Here is a 23040-nt window from a genome sequence, read left to right as displayed (position 1 = left end):
GGTGTGCGAGGCCTTTAATTTGCGCCCTCACTCATCAAAATCGGTCAAATAGAACCGGAGAAATGGCGTTTTGAATTTCGTGAACTTTGACCTCTCATATCTCTGGTTCTATTGTAACCACATCGAACCCACGTCACTTTTGGTGAACTTCTACAACACTCTAAAATTTGATCAAAATGCCCAATGGCATTTTTGACAAAAATGAGTTTGAAATTTGATACTATCGCAGCGCTACCTGTGGTGACTTTTTGAATTTTGATTTGAAAGTGCTCATCGAGACGAAACCAAAAACCTAAAATTTAGGTCAAAATGTTAATTAGAAATCATTTCAGAAACCAATAAAACAAATTTTAAAGGGATTTTAATGGGAATTATAAACTTTTGACTTGAACTAATTTAAATTTCGAGAAACGTAAGCGAATTACCGGTATTTAAATGATATATTGCTAAATGAGACAAATACAATGAGATTAGAAATTTCAACACCCTTACAAAATTCAAATTTAAGTAAATTTCAAGTAACAAGTTCAAAAATAAACCCTTTAGAGTGGTCTAAAATTTTAAAATTATGCATAAACCACATTCAAAAGTGATCGAAAAATCTTGGACCGATTTTGAGAAAACCTATAAACACAGTATTGGTGGGCTAGAAGGAGTTTAGGAGAGTAGAAGAATAAACTTTTTGTAGGGGGGTCACCGAAACCAGAAGTCAATATCTCTTACCGTTGCAGCTCTAGACAGATAACATATTGAAAAAACCAGATTTTACACAATGCGGAAAGCAAGTAGTAAAAAAAAACGAAAGCATTACAAGTCAATCTCTTATCGCAGTTGTGGTTTAGTAATTTTCAATGTGACTTTATGACTCATCTATTCAAATATGAATCAGAAACATTATTCAAAGTAGAAAACCAATTTAAAATATGTTTTCAAGATATATTACAAAAGAAATTCACGATATCTTTTACCATTTGATATAGGGTAAGTGTGCCAAATTTCGGCATAGTTGCATATAAGCACCGAAGTCCTTAAGTTTGAAATGCAATATTTTTAATTCATATTGATATTTTTTGTTACTTCCTTTTCCGGAGGGTTGTGTGGAACCTTCAAGACTAGTTTATCATTTTTGTTTTCTTTAAATCACTTCCTAAAATATTGTAAAATTAATAATAATATAGACATTGCTTTGGGTAGTATTCTGGCCACTTTGAGTGAAATACCGGCCACCTTTTTCTGTCCACCTTTTGTGACGCAACGGATAGAAAATTTCAAAACGTCAAGCGGAACGAGTTTAATATTTAGTTTAATACGTTTATATGACCCACAAGCCCTGAGATCTTCCATGTAATTTATCCTGAAGACCTGAAGAGTAGCATCTCAAATTTACGCGCAGATTCCCGTAGCAATTTGCTCTTCCTGAACTCTTCCGATACCTTTTCCACATCATCTTTTTCATAGAAGCGATGGTTTTTTCTCTGGACATTGTAGAACTTAGAAATTGAAAAAAAAAACACAAAATGAATAAGAAATTGAGGAAAGCAAAAGATGTTGCCGGAATAGGCAACACTACCTAACCGGAGAGACGCTCACAAGGTATATATTTTTTTACGCGAAATACAGGATCTAGCTGGGCAATTTTACCCGAAATTTAAAGATTGATTCATTATTAACATAAACAGAAACAATCTTTAATGAAAACTAAACAATTTTCATGAAAAACACCGAAAGAAAACCTTTTGCACTTCACCACAAATCAGAAGACTGCTAGAAACACAACCGATCTGTCACATTTTTTGTAAGACTCTTCCCACACTGAGTTTTTACAACGCAATTTAAATTCAAATCATACCTAAAATTTAACGGTCTTTGTGTTAATACATCCTAAAATGAATAAATATTTAAAATCAAAATGAATTCATTGACTATTCGAAGATTACATACATAATTTTAATTAATTTATTTGCATGGCCGAAATTACACTCAAAGTGGCCGAAATTAGAAGCTGGCCGAAATTTGGCACACTTCCCCTATCTGAGGTCTTTATAGACGGATTAATAAAAACTTCTTTGGAATTTGAATGCGCAAACTCCACAGAGAGAGCAGTATATTTCTGTCACGCTGTTTATCCGTCCGACCGTTACCACTTCTAAAGGCCAAACGGTTAGAGATAGAGACTTGGGCCTTCGGGGGACCCCCCATATGTCGACCATGGAATCATTAACATGCTCCTCATTTTGTCCCCATCCCTGTCCTGGATCTTTTGAGTGATTTATAAATCGATTGAGAACCGGTTAATAGTAAACGATGCGAAAGTACTTTTCATGTATAGCATCTTTATTATTATTTAATCATTAATATCCAAGAAGAATATCCAAGAGGAAACATAATCTAAGTTTAATTGCATTCAATATTGTTTATTATTAATTATCCAAACTAGCTTTAAAAAATAGAGCTGCATAATTAGAGCTATGTCACCTAAAATAAATAAATCCTTGTTGAATAATATTAAAACTCTTTTTTAAATCCCTGAAGACTTTAGTGTCACACTGTGAGTAAATCCTTCTATTCCAAAATTGATGAAGCATTTAAAGCAGAAGAGCATGGCAAAAAAAAGGACATGATGATGGCAGTAAAAGCAACAGAATATATTTGATTATATTATTGCAGGAATAATTGAATGTTTTGCATGTTCAAATTGTCAGCTTTATAAAGAAATGTATGGTTTTAGCTCTGTTGCTGATTTATTTATTTTTTTATTTTCTCTTCCATTCAGATTGTTCCGAATTTAGTCCGAATCCTGAAAAATCTTATACTCGCCGGATATTCACCTGAACACGATGTGAGCGGAGTCAGTGATCCCTTCCTTCAGGTTTGTATTTGATTAAATTAATTAAGTGTCGCGGTAATGGGGAAAATTGATATTCCTGGAAAATTTATTAGGTGAAAATTTTGAGACTCTTACGAATTTTGGGGCACAACGATCCGGATGCATCGGAGGCAATGAATGATATCTTGGCTCAGGTGGCTACTAATACAGAAACGAGCAAGAATGTGGGAAATACAATTTTGTATGAAACTGTCCTATCAATTATGGATATACGGTGAGTATTTTTACAATTTTTCTATTCTAACTTCACTCTTCAATATATTGAATGAAATTATAATGAACTTATAGTCTCATATATTCCACTTGAATATTGAACCATGAGAATATTTATTTCAATTCAACCTCAATAGAACTATTGAGAATGATATTTCTCGAGAGCCTTTTTTTTCGTCAGATTTTCAGTGTAAGAGAACGCGAAAAATAACTCTTCATTATTCAATGACTTTGCACAGATCGATTTTCTATGTTGTGTACGTCTAGTGACAGTGAGAGAGAGAAAGGGAGAGAACAAAAAAAAAGCTTCAAAATTTTTTGAGTCTCGGATTTTAATTCAATTGCATATTCCATTTCATTAAGCTTTCGTATGAAGAGTGCGGGAAAAAGTTTATTGATTTTTACAAAAAAAGTAAATTCATTGAAATTTCATCAATTGCAATTAAATTGTTTTGTAAAATTAATTATTATTTAAGATATAGTTTTATGAATGAAATGGATCTTATGTGAAAAAAAATCAAAATTTCGAGAAACGACTGAGCAAAGTATAAATTATGTTTTTTTTTACATAATAAAAGTAACTTCGTTTCTCAACTTCACGTCTAACATGGAATTCTCTTGAGTTTTATCTAATGGTTCGGGTTTCCACATTTTTGCGATAAGCATTGATTCATTGCATATTGCTTTCATGGAGAGAACCATATTTAAGACACAAGGGAAAGGCATTCAAATAATTTGGTGTACGTGCATAAAAAAGAAAATTATAAATGATAACGTATTCGATTTTTAACTATTTTGTTTTTATGTTCTTTATGCAAGAGCAGTGTTTAAGTAAAAATATCCAAACCAAGGAATTTAGGCAGAAGGAATTTAGGAGGGATTTCAGGCTTCGTATACACTCACTCTGCACATTTCACATATCCTATATTTCTTTAATAAATTTGACCTAATTTTTCAGGAATAGTGTGACTTAAAATAAAATTGCTTATAAAAATACATAAAAATAATTTTCGGGATTTTTACGTACGGAATTTTGGCTTTCGGGATTTTGACCGGAGCCCATAAAAAACTATATGAAGTGTTCGAAGCCAGAGTGTGTGCGAAACGTGAAAGCCTTACCATATGCCCAAAATTTGCTTATGCAATAATTAGGTGTGGAAACCGGTGAGCGTCGGGTAAGAAGAAGCAAAGAAAATTCTCAAATTCTTCCCAAAGCTTTCGGCTCGGACTCCAAGCCTTCCTCAGTGGTCAAATTTTTAGTCTTTTCTTGCTTTGTCAAATGGTCTTTTTTGTTCACAGGGCATGGGATTTGGGGCACTGCACTTAATTTTCTACTTATTTTGAGTATTTTAGCAATTTTTCTTCTTTTTGTGTCTTCCTTAATATTTCTTTGTGAGACTACTGGTTTCAAAGTTCAATATTTGAAATTTTTGAATTTTCTCAAATATTGAACTTTGAAACCAGTAGTCTCACAAAGAAATATTAAGGAAGACACAAAAAGAAGAAAAATTGCTAAAATACTCAAAATAAGTAGAAAATTAAGTGCAGTGCCCCAAATCCCATGCCCTGTGAACAAAAAAGACCATTTGACAAAGCAAGAAAAGACTAAAAATTTGACCACTGAGGAAGGCTTGGAGTCCGAGCCGAAAGCTTTGGGAAGAATTTGAGAATTTTCTTTGCTTCTTCTTACCCGACGCTCACCGGTTTCCACACCTATTGAATTAATCGTCGGAAATTACCAAATATGCAATAATTCTTTCAAAACAGAAGTTAAGCGGTATAAAATTGAAATAAAAGTATTAATCACACAAGGACAAGTTTTCCTCGTTTACACTAGAATTAAATCTACACTGAGAAAAAAAAGAGGCTGCGATTAACTTTTTTTCGTCATAACTTTAACACTTTGGGTGTAAAAATATATCAACATTTTTTAATGTTAATTTTATACCTTTTATGGGTAAAATCAACATGAAAGAAGGGTAACTTTAACCCATAATACACCCAAAAAGGGTAATATTTACACCGTTTTCGGATCAATACTGCAGGGCAAAATTAACATTTTCGGAATGTTATTTTAACTTTTTCGGATTTCTCTCAGTGTATTGACAAACAACTTCTTGCCCAATAATTGCGTAGACGTTATATAAGTGAATTTTGTATAAAAATATCAATCACCGATCCATTACCGATTAAAATCAGTTCATACCTATTTATTTTTTTTGCATCTCCGGAAGTGCTGGTTCTCAAGATGTCCCACGATGGAGCCACGAAGGCTCGAAGACCAAATATTTGGGATTTACCTATTTAACGTAAATTAAATATCAGAACAAAGTCCCTGCAAAGGGAGGCTCCCTGCTCCTCAAATAGAAATTTCCTATTGAAGTATCGAAGAAGAGATTAATTATAAAACTCTGGATTCCCCTGATTGACCTTCCAATGTCATTGACTCTTTACCTATAAAAGATGGAATAATCTCTTAAATATTCGGCGAAGGAGGATCAAATGTTTGATCCTCGAGACCTCCACAGTCTGAAATTATCCCTCAGATGTGAAAAAAAACAGCCTTGCACAATGAAATAAAGACATTTTTGAGTTTATTTTTGATGATCACTTTATTCTCACTTTATCTCGTGGCACGCAACGAAAGGGAAGTAGAAAAATTTCATTTGACAAGAAGTCCCGTAAGGGCGCCAGCAAGCAGAAAATGACATGATAGTTGTGAGTGGTGAATATGAATGCAATAAATTTAAGTTACCAATATTTCATGAAATTTACTTTAAGAATTTATGCTTTGATTAACGGCCGTAACAATAGGAAAAAGAGAAAAAAAGATAAACTAGGGTAAATTAAGCTAATTCAAAACCTGCTCCAAATGGAAACGTCATTGTTTTCATGATAAATACAGTATTAAATTATTATATTTATATATTTTCTATACCACAGTTTCATTATTTAGTTAATTTTGCTCCAAATAAAGCGAAAATTCATTCATATTCACAAATTTTAATTTGTTAATTTCTCAGAAAGATTAAAAGTGTACCTTTTCACCATTGAAGTTTTCATCGATCGACCATGTTTTCCAATGAAAAACACAATGAGGTGATTGTTGTTTATTCGTTTTGTTTAACAATTATGTCATATTTCTGGCTAATTTTAGTTAAATTAAGTATTAATCTTCATTGTTAACGGTACGTGAAGTTTTCAAATGAAATAATTACCTATTTCGTGAACAAAAAGGGTTTTCCTGAAGTATCTGCAAATGTTTCAATAGGAAACCCCGGAAATATGATTTTTTTGGAGAGATTTTCTTATTGTTTTAGATGGGAAAGGAGAAAAGACCAGGAATAAGAACAAATCCTTCACTCAGGAACAACTCAACAAGGTTTTGGAAGCCTTTGGTCGCGGTTTCACTTACACTATTTGTCTCCAATTAGAAATTTTCCATTGTCTCCATTTGAATTAATGTGTTTCCTATAGAAGCATTTTACACTCGCGTATTTTTCCTGTATTTAAGAAGTTTTTAAATTATATTTAAAGAATTTTCACTGAACAGTAACATTATAGAAGAGTCAAGAAGCAAATTTATGTAATTCTCTTCAGAAAAAGTATGAACTTAATGTGTTGAATCTTCTGTCAAAGTCAGTTAAGTAACTAATCAGTTAAGCCCAGTTTGGAAATGTTTCTGAATTGCCCGTTGAGAGCTACGTGCCTCACGGGGAAGGGAATTATATAAGGCAACTCCTTTTACAAAAAGAGTGCGGTATAAAAGATCTTGCTCTGCCCTAGGCACCAAATATCCCTGAACCCTAGCCGAACACCCTCCTCGTCAAGAGGGAAGCCAGGTAAAATGTAAATATTCAATTTTTAACCTCGTGGTGGAAGGACTAGTCAGTCCCCGGGGACTATCCACTATTTCCGACTATTCCGGACTATTTAGTTCCGAAAAAAAGTCCTACATTTTGGTAGATTACTGACGACAATTAGCATAAGGAGGTTAAGGAGATGAACTCCTTGACCTTATTAAGATTAATACTTTCTGAACTGCGAGAATGGCAAAAAAAAGATAGCAAGTGTTTTATCATGCCTCTCTCTTGCCTTTTTCTCGAAAAATGACCGAATCACAGTTGGATCCCATGGAAAATTGCTCGAATTGCCTGTAATTCGATTCAGAAAACAAATAATACGAACAGTAATATCTTACTCATCATATTAATCCACTAGAGTGTACTCTTTCTAACACACGTGATTTTCCATTTGAAATTCTGCATACTATATGCCTCTCATTCCGACTTTTCTTAATATTAATATTAATCTTATATGTGACACCACGGTGAATGTGGTGTACGTTTATTTGTAAAACAATGTCAACCTTGTTGAAGAAAATATTCCCATTAAATATCCATTGTTCAATCTGTATGAGACAGAGAAAATTAAAAGCGTAGGATTACCCAAAGATATGGAAGGATATTGAAGGATTAAAATGTTCCAAAATATCCTTCTTCATATCAATAATGTTGTAATTTATTTTTGTCTTTTGGCAGCTCCGAAGGTGGATTACGTGTTCTGGCCATAAATATTCTTGGACGCTTTCTCTTGAATAGTGATAAAAATATTCGCTATGTTGCTCTCAATACACTCCTAAGGACTGTTCATGCGGACACTTCGGCTGTCCAGAGGCACCGTACAACAATTCTCGAATGCCTGAAGGATCCTGATGTTTCCATTCGACGTCGTGCCATGGAACTGTCCTTTGCCCTGATAAATGGCCAGAACATCCGATCGATGACCAAGGAGTTGTTGGTGTTCTTGGAGAAGGCTGATTCGGAATTTAAGGCACAGTGCAGTAGTGGAATGGTTTTGTCTGCTGAACGTTTTGCTCCAAGTACACGATGGCACTTGGACACGCAACTGAACATCCTCGTGGCGGCTGGAAATTATGTGAGGGACGATGTGGTATCGTGTACAATTCAACTGATATCCAGTAGTCCGGCTGTGGAGCAGGCATATATCACAGCTAAACTCTGGGAAGCTCTCCAGACGCCCAACAATTGTGAGGATAAACAGCCACTTCTGCAAGTGGCTGTTTGGGCAATTGGAGAGTATGGGGATTTGTTTATGTACAGCGAAAAAACCGACGGTAAGTTTTTGCAGTAATTCTTTAATTAAAAATTCTCCATTCCTCCAATTCCTTCGTTTATTTCTCCTTTCTTCGGAAAATTATGGCTGGCACAGTTTAATACTGATGTAGTACAATTTACTTGTTATTCATTATCGAATTATTTTTATATTTGTAATTGAATTCTTCCTATTTCAGTAGGGGAGACTGGGGCAAAAAGTCACAAAACGGATATTTTATTTTTTTTACAAGCTACTCGGGCGCTTCAAAAATTTCTAATTAGTGCAGTTTTATAGGAAATTTACCGCTCTACAACTTTGTGAAAGTAATTTTCCTCTATTTTGTAAGGAAATACGTTTATCGAGCTGTTTTCTAAAAGGTAATGTTGTGACTATTCTCAAAAATGCTGGGGCAAATAGTACCAGTCATGGCGTATTATCATATTTTGATTCCCTTCATTACGGGCTTCCGTAAATTTGAAAAAATACATAGAGGAAATATTTTCATAGAAAATTTATTCACTTTGTAAAACACCGTTTTTTCTGCGAGAAAGTGAGAAAACGAGAAAAGCGCTTTTCAAGCTATTTTAGAAAAAAAACACACTGCATATCGTTTGACCAATGCAAACAACAAGGGGCGTTTCTTTTCGACGTTTCTTTTCGCCGTGAGACATCAGAAATTGCTTCGCTTTATTGTTACTTTTTGCTCTATACCTTTTGTTACTTTTTACCCCAAGTGGCCATTTTTAATAAAAGGATTTCTGGAGAAAAGAATCTTTGTGAAATTCTAAAATAGATAGCGGATACGTGTTCAAAGAATCCAAATGATTTAGAAAATATTCACCAGTGCATCAATTTTGGAAAATAAGTATAGGTAATAATTGTTATCTTCTGCAAGGAAAATATTTAAAAAAAAAAATAGGGATAAAAATTTTGATATTTTTTTATTTTTTAAGTTCCTTGTTCGAATTCTAAGAAACTTACTACATTGAAGAAGGTCTATGGAGGCTATCTATAGAAAAAAAAATTGACCCGCTATCTTTTTTACCTTGGAAGATATTGAATTTTGAATTTTTCGATTTGTGACTTTTACCCCAGTCTCCCCTATTGTTACCTATCATTATTTTTGTAACATTTTACAATGTAAGTGACTTGTCTTATTTGATCCGTGATTTAAGATTCTTCTGCCATTTTTTCAGATGAGATTGGCAATGAAATGTCGACTAACCCATTAAGTACTTAATAAGTCCTTAAATCAATTAATTTTTTTTTAATAAATTATATAAAATTCAACTCCGTAAAAAATGTATCGAATAGCGAAAATAACAAAGTATAGCCCAGTCTTAACATTAAGGACTTAATTAAGGCATTTATTAAAATTCCTAATTAAGTACCCAGAGACAATAAAGGTACTTTTCACTAAGTACTTAATAAGGGATTTTGAACTAATCACTTTTTAAGTAGTCACCTTTGTGATATCTAATATTTTTTGATTCCACATTTTTTCTATTTCTCAAAAAAAAAGAAACATAAATAAAAGTAAAGAAATATTTTTGTCGCTATGGCACGAATATCGCAAATTTTAAGTCGATAAGTCCGTACTGCTTAAGCATAAAATTATTCAAAAAAATGATCAAATATTCGCTAAATTATTTTTATTACTTTATAACTTGTAAATTTTGAGGCAAAACTTTGATCCTCAAATATTTGACTAACAATTTTATGATTACCATTTTTGGGTTAAAAACTTGATTCAACATTAGTTTAAAAAAAAATTGAGTAAAAATTTTAAGTCAACATTTTGATCACCAAATATTTAATTATCAAACTGATTGTGCCACGATTGATGTTGAGTCAACATTCTCAATCAAAATTTCGATAACCATTCAGTGTCAAAATGTTAAATGTTTTGAATCTAAATTCCTTTTGAAGGAAAATTTTGACCCAAAATTTTGCAAATTGACCATTGTGTGCTATAATTTTGAGTAAAAATTTTAAATTATAATTTTGAGTCGAAAACTTAAATCAACATTTAAAAGCCAGTGATAAGCCTAGATAAGCTTATAGAGGTGCGATTCCTTCATTGCAAATTTTGATTGTGGCAAACTCGAACGATATTTAGACATAAATAATGCAAATTTCGTTTAATAATTCTTAAAGTGTATGTAGCGTATTATCGTTATTAATAAGGAAAATTGGATGAGAAATGTATAAAAATGTCTAAAAAAAATGTAAAGTTGATTTTCTCGGAAATTATGACAGATAGAGGCCTCAAACTTTACGTCCATGTGGAGCCCCTTTCAGGCTTGATATGTGCAAAATTTAACTTGAAAATAAGGAAAATTGGAAGGAAAATGCATAAAATTGTCTAAAAAGCTTTAAAATCGAATTTGTCGGAAACTATGAGAGATATAGGCCTCAAACTTTACTCTTTCATGCTTGATATGTGCAAAATTTCACTTGAAACTGAGAAAAATTGGAAGAAAAATGCATAAAATTGTTTAAAAAACTCTAAAATCGATTTTCTCAGAAACTATGAGAGATGAAGGCCTCCAACTTGACTTCACACTAGAGTTTCGTTTAGGCTTAAGAAGTGCAAAATCCGCGAAAAATTTAACGACGTGCGAAAATCCGCTAAACAATTCACGCCTCCCCCCCCCCAAAATCCGCTTAAAATTTGAGCCCCGTGAAAATTCCCAAAAAAAAAATCGAGACCCGAGAAAATTCGCCATTTGCGAAAATACGCGTAAAAATTCGCGAAAAAAATCACGACCCGCGGAAATCCGCTTAAAAATTCGAGCCCCGCGAAAATCCGTATAAAAAAACAATGTTTGAATATTGACTCACTATATAAATATATGGAGAGATAGAGAAAGAGAGAGTGCTATATATACTGGAAAAGCTTGTTCTACGCTGCTTCTCCCGCTTTTTTCCCGCCTGACGCTATTAGCAAACTTTCTTAAATTTGATATCTACGAGACATTTTTTACGGACTGAAAATCAACAATAAAAATTAAACTGAGAAACATAATAAATGATAAGTCTTACATCTAACCTTGGAAAGTCCAACAGAGTCTTATTCGGTGTATTTTGTGCTTCTATGAACGATAGGGACAAAAATAGCCCAAAAATTTAAGTAATTTTTCTGACAATACCAATGAATAATATTTTTCGCTTTAATGAAAAATATTACGTATGAGTATTGTAATTTATATTGCCAAAAGGGTTTTGCTTAAAAAACATTGGAATTATAAAATATAAATAAAATCAATTCTGAATTTGAGAATTTAAAAATTCGCCATTTTTTAGCTTAAATATTTACTATATAGCAAAGAGCTAGAGACTTGCAAAAAATATTCTAGATTCCTTCAACCTTCTACTTTACAATTATGTACAGATATAAGAAAAAAATAACTTTGGGTAGTCAGGAAAAATTATTTTCTTTATGGGACACCGGTGTTCCAATCGTCCTTAAAGGATTAAAGTGAAATATCTCGAGAACTACTCGACGAATTTTTTTTTTTTTGAAATTGGTCTAAAGTTTCTGGGCTACAACATAAACATAAAATTGTCAAGATAGCTAGCTTAGATTTTGAGATAAACTACAAAACGTGATTTTTAGCCGGTTTAGAACCGGTTTGTCCAAAAACTCATGGCACAGAAATCGTCGTACGCGCGAGTAGATAAAAATGAAGATATCTCTTTCCAAATCAGAGATATTGCGTACTACGGACTGCCAGACTGATATTACCGGCTTATGATGACATAAGGGATGTTCAAAACATAATCCTGTGAATTTCAGTTCGATCGGAGCACTTTCAGAAAATCAGATGATTACAATAGATGTGATTAGAATCACCTCAAAATGAATAAAATTTTTAGGTCAACATTTTGATCTCCAAATATTAGATTATCAAATTGATCGTGTCTCAAAATTTTTAATCAAAATTCCTTTTTCAGGAGGGTTTTGAATTAAATTTTTGAATCAAATTTTCAGTCAAAATTTTGATTTCCAAATATGCTAATCTCAAAATTTTTGATAACTTTGTGCTCCACAATTTTGAATCAAATTTTTGAGTCAATATTTTGTGTCCAAATTCCTTTTGAAGGAAAATTTTTATTTTTTTACTGGTCATTTCATATATTATGGATCATTTTTAGTTTTTCAAATTAAATATTTCTACTTATTGATTTGAAAGTTTTATTGTACATTTTTATTCTTTACTGACCAAATTTCATTTTTCATGTTCGTTTATTTGGTTTCTAATTAATGGCAAAACTTCTTTACTTTTTCTGCATCTCTTTGATTCATGTCCAAATGATTCTTTCAATTGTAAATCTTTTCGATTCTAGATGTAACACGGCCTATGGAAAAGGATATTGTGGAGATGTATCAGAAACTTCTGTGGGCTCCACAGGGATCCATATCCAGTAAACAGTATACACTGATATCGCTGGCAAAGCTCAGTACACGTTTACAGGCGGCACAAGAGTAAGTGTGGAAAACACCCCAATAAACTTGTTATCTTTCTTTTTCTTCTAAATTCTTATCTGTACACTGAAATTGTGATTGAAAAAAAAACACATGTGGGTTTTTTTGGGTTTGTTTTGCAGTGAAATCAAGCAGATAATTGATGCTTTCGGGTCACACTTGAATGTTGATCTGCAACAGAGAGGTGTGGAATTTTCGCAATTGTTCAAGACTCACAGTCACTTGCGTCCGGCTCTGCTGGAGAAGATGCCACCCATGCAAATTAATCGGATGTCAGCGCAAAATGGTGCTGGTGGCAGTGCCACGTCGCCAGATGAAAATGGAAGTAGCGGGGATCTGATTGAAAATGGCCTTGAGGATGAAAGTGCGACGATAACAGAGGGATCAGTAAGTGACCTTTTCATTTTCTCTTGTCAATTTCTTTATCTCTTTTCTATTTATCTGATCAGCTTATTTTCACTGTAATACAATAACTTTACCTATTGTGAGTGTGAAATTTTGGAAATTTTCATGACATTTTGGGAATCTTCGTGAAATTTTGGAAATTTTCTTGAAATTTTGCGAGCTTCTGTGAATTTTTTTTGGTAATTTTAGTGTAAAATTTCTCATCTACATCGAAAAATTACATAATACATGTTGCCCTTACATTGAACATTCATTCAACCTTTGCAATCTTTATCTTGAAATTTTGGAAATATTCATAGGATTTTGGAAATTTTGGTATTTTTTGGGACAAGTAGCTCATCTTCAGTAAATACTCTGTGTGATAATGTGTCATGCCTTTTAATGGCGAATGTAACATTTGGAAATGTGGTTCTGAAATTTTGGAAAATTTCCGTAAAATTTTGTTATATTTTTTTGAGAAATTGAATATTTTTAGAAAATAATTTCGCAATGGCAAATAAATTTTGTCTGAAAATCGTTGCAATTTTTCTCTTGAAATTTTATAAATTACCTTGTAATTTTTAAAATTTTCATAAATTATTGAAAATTTCTATCAAGTTTTGTTAATTTAGCGGAGTCTTCAGTAAAAAATGAAGTACTTACCATTTGTTTTTTCGTTCCTTCATTACTAGTGTTCAATCTTTAATACTTATCTTGAAATTATCATGAAATCTTTTAGTAATTTCCTTGATATTCTTAAAATTTTCATGAAATTTTGGTAATTATCGTGAGAAATTGTATATCTTTAGTACCTGACCTGGTTTATTTTCCATATCATATATATTCTATCCTCTTATTATTAATTCAACTTTCACAACTGCTATCTTGGCTATCTTGAAATTTTCGAAATGATCGTGAAATTTTGATTTTTTCTTAAAACCCTGATTTTTTTTTTAATTTGTGGTAATTATTTGTAGAAATTGAATAATTTCAGCGAAATATTTCTCAATCTTTGTCATATGTATATTGTCCCTTCAGTCTTACTTCAACCTTCGTTACCTTTATCCAGAAATGTTGAAAATTTTCTTGAAATATTAGACACAGTCTTGAAATCTTGTAAATTTTCACGAAGTTTTGTCTATTTATCAGTAAAATTGTATAAAATCTTCGGAGATTTCCGTTTTATATTCGCCAGGTACCTTGGTTTAAAATTTAGAAAAAAAAAATCTAAAATTTCAAGATTATTTTCAAAATTTCAAGATAGGAATTGGGAAAGTTTAATTAATAATGTAAGAACAGGATGTACATGACATGGTAAATAATGAGAAAGGAGACCATAGGCAAAAATGTATGGGAGTTGGTCTATGTGGCGACCACAGATGGGACTAGGCACATTTTATAGGTAATGGGGTAGGATAAAAAACTACCGAGACCCAGGACGATATTCGCCGGGAGTCCTTGTAAAAACGCCTTTATCCTTTCGAAAAAATTCTGAGAAGAAGTAGAAAGCTGAAACTTGGTATGGGATCAAGGTTTATGAAAGGTTCCTTAACCATTTATATAGGCTCCTCTCCCCTCCGCCCCTTCTTGTAGCCCCCATACAAAATAATGACCTTTTCCACTATAACTCCTCTGTGAAAAGAAGTAGAAATCAGAAACTTGGTATAGGATCAAGGGCAATGGAAGGCTATTTAACCGTGTATATATACGTTCCCCCCACCACTCCTTCCAGCAGTCCCCATACATAATGAGGACTCTTTGTACTATAACTCCTCTCTGAGAAAAGATAGAAAGCTGAAACTCGGCATGGGAATAAGGTTTATGGAAGGCTATTCAGTCATATAAAATCTGATTACGATTTCAAAAAAAAACACAGTTGGAAAAATAAGTTAAAATATGTAATGATTACATCATTACATATTTAGGTTTATTTTTCTAACTGTGATTTATTGAGTGAATATTAGTGAATAGCCTTCCATATACCTGAAATTGATGAATACAATGAGGCCATATATCACTCTCTATAACAAATTAAAAGTATCAGATATGCGACATACAGATTATAAAATCATTAAAATCGGTTGAGAATAATTTCAAAACTTAAAACTTTCCTTATTATTTGAAAACTTTGATAACCTGGAGCACCTTTTGCGGTCGACTTGTGGACTTATCCATACCGCCATTTTTTAGGATTTTTCGAGACCTTTCGATTGAGTATTCATTGATTAAATTCGGTTAATAAATCTCTGAGATATAAGGCTTTAAGTTTGGACTTTGGGCTCTTATGTTTCAATGTCTTCCTACGCATGTTATGCATTGTAAAGACATGCTTTTATTTCGAGAATATGCATTTATTTAATACATTTTATGTTGCAATTATGTATTTCCTTAAAAAAGACAGTATAAATACGAACATTTTGTATAAGAAGTTATTTTCTTCTACGAAAATAGTTTTTTTGCTTTAGAACTTGATTTAGAAATTTGGTCCCGGAACAAAAGTTGTTACCTATTCAATAATATAGGATAGGGCTCATTGGTGGTCGCACCATAGACCACTTTTGCCCATTGTCCTTTTTCACTAACTGTCCCTTCGTCGCAGCGCTCGCAGCCTTCATATTGAAATTTTGGAAATCCACGTGAAATTTTGGGACAAATTTGAATAATCTTTAGAGATAAATTGTATAATAATTTTTATGTGTATCCATGATTAAATATCTTCGTAACTTAAGATTTGAAATTTTTGAAAATTTCATGAAATTTTCATGAAATTTTGCATTTTAAAAAAGCGGACCATATATAAGTTTTTTGTTCAATAAATTTGCTTTTTAGAATGCTTTACTTGAACTTCTTGGTGGGACTTCGAGTCAGGAATTGAGCATTCCTAATCCAGCTAAACAAGTTTCGACTGGAGGAAGTGTGTCGAATAATAGGGATTTAATGGATCTCTTGGGTGATCTTGATCTATCAGCTACAAACAGCAATACAGCTGTTGAGAGTAGTACGAATGGCAATGTGATGCCAATTTCGTCAATTGTATCACCCGTTGGGGGATTGAATTTAGATATAAATATGAGCAATTCGTCACTTATAACTGGGTTTATGGATGATCTTTCGACGCCCATTGAGAGTCAGGTAAAATTGTTCAAGTGAGATTTCACCAAAAGGAATTTATTTGCTAAAAGAAGATGCATATCTTTTGGGTGATTTAGAGTACAACTCCCAAGTTAACTGCGTTGGAGAAGAATGGTTTGTCTGTGGTATTGCAACCGAGAAAAGCATCTGGATGCCTCCATGTGATTATGACCGCCACAAATTCATCGCTCAACACATTGGAACAATTTCTGTTCCAGGTAATTTTTTATTTTTGTGATTTTTTTTTCTTTCCAAAGTCACCGAACTTTTCTCTCTCTCGAATATTTGTGGATTTTGTTGTTATGTAAAAAAAAAATTTGACTGAATTTCAGGCGGCCGTTCCCAAGAGCTTCACTCTGCAAATGCTCTCACCGTCCGGATCGACTCTACTCCCAGGAGGTGTCGTCACGCAAGAGATGAGAGTCACACAATCAGCAAAGGTAAAAGTCTTATTTGTATTTTTCAATTTAGAAAGACCATTACAAAAAAATGTAAAATCCAAAATCGGGGATAAAATTGTGCAGCGTTTGCTCTATGATGCAAGTAACACGGTTTAGAATCTTTTAGCAATTTACGACATAATTTTTTTTTAGAAAACAAAACCATTTTTCAAGTCTGAAAATTAGATTAAAAAAATATTTTACTGTTTTAAACTTGTTAAGACATACAATAGCAGACAAAATAATAATACTACAAAATCTATTTTTTAATTTTAGTTAATTTTTTTTCAATTCAATTTTACAATTTTAGCAAGGAGTAATTCATTTCAGGAAACTCGAGCTAATCTGGCCAGAAAATCCTAGGTGCCCATACATATTTTTTTCAAACAGCCACTCAGGATACATATACATTTTCAGGAGACTTAGGAACCTACACAATTTTTCGGGATACCTGAGAACCTATACATTTTTCAGAAAACTCACGTAGAACACGAAGAACCAATATAATTTTCGAGGAATCTGGGAAACCTGGAAATCCATACATTTTTTTTAGAAAACCACCCAGGGAACCTAGAGATTTTTCAGAGAACCTGGGAAGACATACACTTTTTTCATTAAACCAGGAAGGGGACCTAGATATATTTCAGGGAATATAGGAAGCTTTACAGATTTTAGGATTACCTGAGAACCCATACGTTTTTCAGAAAACTGACAGAGAACCTGAGGAATCAATACAATTTTTAGGGAACCTGGGGCCATTTTTTCAGAAAACCACCCAGGGTTACATAGACATTTTTCAGGGTAACTGGGAACTTATACAATTTTCGGGGTACCTGAGAACCTATATATTTTTCAGGAAACTCACAGAGAACCTAAGGGAGGAATCAATATAATTGTCAGGGAAGTTGGGGAATCTGGGAACCCATATATTTTTTTTTCTATAAAACCTCCTAGAAAATCTAGACTAGACATATTTCAAGAAATATGGGAAGCTATACTGGTTTTCGGGGTACCTAAAAACCTATTGCGTTTTTCAGGAAAGTCACAGAAAATCTGAGGAACCAAAACAATTTTCGGAGAACTTGGGAATCCATACGCTTTTTTTTTTAGAAAAACACCAAGAGATCTTAGTCATATTTTAAAGAACACGAGAACCCATTCATTTTTCAGGAAACTCGCGTAGAACCTGAAGAACTAATATAAATTTTCGGTAAATATAGGAAACCTAGAAATTTATACATTTGTTTTTTAGAAAACCACTCAGGGAACCTAGAGATTTTTCAGAGAACCTGGGAAGCTTTACATTTTTTTCATTAAACCACCCAGGAAACCTAGACCTAGTTTAGGGAACCTAGGAACCCATACATATTTCAGGGAATTTGGGAACCTCTACTGATTTTAGGGTTACCTGAAAACCCATCAAGTTTTTCAGGAAACTCACACAGGACCTGAAGAAGCAGTATAATTTTCGGAGAATCTAGGAAACCTGGAAATCATACATTTTCTTTTAGAATATTATCCATGGTACCTAGATATTTTTCGTAGGACCTGAGGGTCCATACAAGTTCTCGGGCAACCTGGGAACCCAAGCAATTCTTTTCATTAAACCACCCAGGGAACCTAGACATATTTCAGGGAATCAGGGAACATGGGAACCTCTACAGATTTTTGGGCTACATGAGAACCCACACGTTTTTCAGGAAACACATGGAGAACCTGAAAAACCAATACATTTTTAGGGAAGCTGGGAAGCCATACATTTTTCATTAGAAAACTACTTAGAGTTCCTAGACATATTTCGGGGAACATGGAAACCCATACATTTTCAGGAAATTCACGGAGTAGCTGAGGAAGCAATATAATTTTATGGCAATCTAGGAAACCTGAAAATCCATAAATTTTTCAAAAAACCACCCAGGGAGCCTAGATGTTTTTTCAGGGAACCTGGGGACCCATTTAATTTTCCGGTCAACCTGGAGACCCATACAGTTTTTGTTATTTTGGAAATTCACCCGTAGGGAAACCTAGATATTTTTTAAGGGAACGCATGGGGAACTGGGAAACCCGTACATTTTTTTAGTGAATTGGGAATTAAGTCACTCTGATTATTTGTGAGTTATTAGTTTATTACCTGATTTGTTATTACCTGATAAATAAATACCTGATATATATATATATATTATTACCTGATTTTTCATCAGGTGACGAAGTAAAATGGAAGACACGGATATCAGGGAAATTGCACTTTGCAATTTTTACACCTGAACAACGTTAACATTATCATGAAAATAATCAGATTCATTTTCCATTTAAAATGCAAGATTCGATAAGTTGAATATGTATTAAAAATAGAGAAATACAAGGTGAAAATTGTGAAAAGTCATCACAAAAGCTAAAACTTCACGAAATTTTGACAGGAAAACACCTCTCCACAATAAGGAGTATCACCTCACTGATGAATCACTTAGAAAATTGCCATTATTTCACACGAAAAACATGATTCACGGTTAAATGTACAAATCACCAGTAACGTGAATCAACACAATATTCAAGGAATATTTAATAATAATCACTCAAAAAAAACGAAGAAACATTGTTAGTACTTCACCACAGCTAAATAAGGGAGAAGTAAACACGAAGTTCTGTCATATTTCTCGTAAGCAAATGCTCACACTGAATTTTCAACAAAGCAATTTTAACTCAAATCATATTCAAAATTTAACGAATTTAATGTTAAAATCTTCCAAAAAGAACAAATATTTAGATAGAATTCATTATTCATCAAATATTATAGAAAAAATCCATAATTTTAATAAATTTATTTTTAGTGTCCAAATTTACCCTCAAAGTGTCCAATTTTAGAAACTGTCCAAAATTATGAGCGCCTCCCCTAAATTATTATTTCTTATTATATGAAAATAAGTTTGTTAGTCACATGATCCGTGGAAACAAGTGAAAGAGAATAAATTGGATGTGATTCAAATATTATTTTTATCTTGGGAAAATTCTGATGATTGAAAAAAGATTCGAACCCAAAACACTTGCATCATGGATCGAGCGCTCTGTCACTTAAGCGATTGCGTTTTTAAAATATGATTCATTGGTTGTTTTAGGCCTTTTTGAGGATGCGATTAAGAATATCATACACAACTGATGGGAATCCAGTGCTGGAACAGACGGAAGTTAGTGGTTTTCCGGACGATGCATTCGATTGAGATGATGGATAAATCATAAAGATTTTCTACTGTGTGGTAATTAAATCAACATCCATTCATTTATTTTCACGTAAAAAAAAGAAACACATTATTAGTATCGTCTCACATTAAGGAGAAAATAATAGAGAGTGAAATAATTAAAAGACGATTAATGCCTCATTTACGATAACTTGATAGTATATCAAAGAAAAAAATAATTATAAAGAGAAATAATAACTATAATTATATTGAAGAGTTCACTTAAATTGAGAAAAAAAAGTAAAAAAAAAAGATCGATGTAATAAATTAAATGATAAATATTTGTTATAAGATAGAAGTGGATGAGAGATATCGTTAGAAGATGAATCAAATAGGATTTTTTTTTAGTAATTATTTAGTGTTAATTGCGGATCATGAGGTAATGAAGATTATTGTTTAGGATTTTATTTCTGTCCAGAATCTTTGGTTTTTTTATTCGTTGAGTTTTAGACATGAATAAAATTATGAGTTTTTTTGGATTAAGGTTATCCGTCAATAAAAAAAAACTCCGAAAGTAAAATTAATCAAGAATGCAGAAATTTTTCCAACAAACTATCTTCTAATTGCTAAGAATTTTTGGTAAAGAGAACGCGAAGAAGAACCTCATGGAAGATGGTTGTAAATAACGTACTGAAGTCAATAATATATTTTTCAATACAATAACTAGCAAGAGTTTGTAATAAGTGAAGATAAGCGATAGAAAAATGGCTCAATGAATGGGATGAGATTTGTTGAAGATAAAGAAAAAGACATGAAATCTTGTAAAATTTCGATGTTGCTTTGTATGAGCTTAAATTTCCAGAGTATTTTTTGATGAAAACAAAAAAAAAACATAGAAAAAGTTTAAGGGAAAACATTTAACACGAAAGTAGGCAAAAATTTTATTTAGTATCATTTTTAATTCACATAAATATTTATTGATTTATTTATGGAAGGGCTGGGCTCTCCCCTATTTCCTCTTTTCACAAGGAAAGCAGTGTAATTTATTGAAAGGAGAGGCAAGAGAGGATGTTGAAGGAAATTGTGTGTAAAATTTAACGTTGTACTTAATCAGTGTCTTTTATTTTTTTTTTAGGATATTAGATTTTTTTTGAGTTTATATTTTGCGTTTTTTTGAAAACTCTTTCCTTTTTTCATCTTCTATTTGAGAAAAAATAATTTAAAATATTGAAAAGAAAATTACTAACAATGTTATTGACATCTTTTTATACAAAAGTATTTATCTTGTACATAGAGATCATATAGAATAAACTATTAACATTTATGCGATATAGAAATAAAGTATTTTAATTATTTTTCCAAGTTTTCGTTTTCAGGATTCCCAAAATTTCACAAAATAAATTATAGTTAATTCGCAGGTAATTAAATATTTTATGCCATTAAATGTTTAAATATATGTAGATAAAGCTTAAATAATTAATATCTTCCAGACTCAATTGAATTAATCATTTAATCATTTCCAATTACTCCAATGTTATGCTCTTGTTTTTTTTTCTATTCATTACTGTTAATTTTCCCCTCCTTTCTTTATTATTTTTTTTCCAAAAATTGTAATGAAAAACGCACAATAACTTTTATTTGGAAACATATTTTCAAAATTTCCTATGAGAGAGAGCGAGATGACTAGTTCTGTTTCATTCACTCTCATTGAAATGTCAAAACCATATTTACAGAACAAAATTTATTGTGCGTTGGACATAAGTAGATTAGTAAAATCCCAAATTCCAAATGTCTTTGCTGTCCGACTATGCAATACTTTGGATCAGAGGTGAGAAAGAACCGTTTGAAACCGAACAAACGTCAAATGAAATTGTACATGTCAATTGTCAAAACACCTACTTTGATAAACATATTATATTTTACGTTTATTCGGTTTCATGTTTGTTCGGTTTCAAACAGTTCTTGTTGCACGCATGCACACCCCTGGCTCAGACGAGCAACAATTATATCCTTTGGTGAATTTTCCTGAGATTTTAACCGGATTTTCGTTTTGTTTCGGACATCAGGCAGCAGGACCAAAAGTTCAAAGAGGCTCCAGGTTTGTGAGCATGTTAATTATAGAGGATTTTTGATGGCATTTTCCGAGGAAAATTACCGTTTCATTTGCCAGAAAAAAAAAACAAATTTGCTGACAATTTTCGAGGATTTTCCACAATGAAGAAGCCTGTGGAATTTTCGACAGATTCTTAGGGAAATTTATGAGCCTTCCAAAGAGAGGAGGATGAAGTTCTAAAGCAGACCTGTGCTTATTAAAAGTCGTGTAGGGTGGAATAACCGTCTATCGCCATGTTTAGGAAAAAATTAAATTCATTTAATCATCACTTTTGAATCCTTGTTACAAGATAAGTCAAATTTGACACAAAGTTACTTAGATGTATTGGCTCTAGATACGTGAAAACAATAATCCTAGAACATAACGCTGGACTACTTAAAAAACTGATTTTTATTAATAATGCAAAAATAACCATTTCGTCGCCACTTTTTACCACTTTTCGCCAGTTTTGTAAAATTTGTAACCACTTCTCGCCACCCACTTGAAAAGAACCACACTCGGTTATTTTAGGCAAAGCTATGAAAAGAATACGTTCACCATTTCTCTTTCCTTGTGATCACTTTATTGTTACTCTCTTTAAATGATTTTTCTTCACTTTTATTTGAGAAATCAAATTATGGGGCTTTTGCGGAAAGTAAACAATACAGATTTGACAACTGAGAATGTACGAAGTGAAGTTAGCGTCGCCCATTGAAAAGATATGGCGACAGGTGGTAAAATCAATTCCAGAATATTACCACTTCTCGCCATGCCTCATTTTTATACAAAAATAATATAAAATGAAATATTAATTGACTAAATACAAATTTTATGTATTCTAGAAGTGCAATTAAATATTCAATAGACAAATTATTTACCCAAATAGGTATTTTTGGCCTGATGAAAATTTGACGACACTTAGTACATTTGGTAAGAAATGTTGGATTCGATGCACTTGCTTAAAATATTGCTCTAAAAATTGATCAAAATCGTGAATCCAAAACGAATAATTATTATTTTTCGATTCTATGCGTAGAAGCAGAAACAAAGCAAAAAAATTGCGATTCATTTATTTCATAAATTGCGAAAAATAGCGATTTCAATGTAAGTGG

General features: G+C 32.5%; 1 protein-coding gene across 14 annotated transcripts in view; it reads left to right on the top strand.

The window, feature by feature from the left end:
* LOC129807276 (AP-1 complex subunit gamma-1) overlaps positions 1-21177 on the top strand; it is a 39960-nt gene extending 18783 nt beyond the window's left edge. For all 14 annotated transcript variants that reach the window (XM_055856431.1, XM_055856437.1, XM_055856429.1 and 11 more), the window contains 9 exons: positions 2774-2869; positions 2941-3101; positions 7642-8237; positions 12569-12707; positions 12830-13094; positions 15921-16223; positions 16301-16441; positions 16556-16663; positions 19777-21177. In XM_055856431.1, coding sequence (XP_055712406.1) covers positions 2774-2869; positions 2941-3101; positions 7642-8237; positions 12569-12707; positions 12830-13094; positions 15921-16223; positions 16301-16441; positions 16556-16663; positions 19777-19878 — 1911 coding nt within the window. In that variant the 3' untranslated portion in view covers positions 19879-21177. The remainder of the gene's footprint in view (positions 1-2773; positions 2870-2940; positions 3102-7641; positions 8238-12568; positions 12708-12829; positions 13095-15920; positions 16224-16300; positions 16442-16555; positions 16664-19776) is intronic.
* Positions 21178-23040: the final 1863 nt, after the last annotated feature.

The sequence above is a fragment of the Phlebotomus papatasi genome, chromosome 3 (genome assembly GCF_024763615.1).
Source record: "Phlebotomus papatasi isolate M1 chromosome 3, Ppap_2.1, whole genome shotgun sequence".
NCBI classification, from domain to species: domain Eukaryota; kingdom Metazoa; phylum Arthropoda; class Insecta; order Diptera; family Psychodidae; genus Phlebotomus; species Phlebotomus papatasi.
This window is presented reverse-complemented; position numbering and strand designations above follow the sequence as displayed.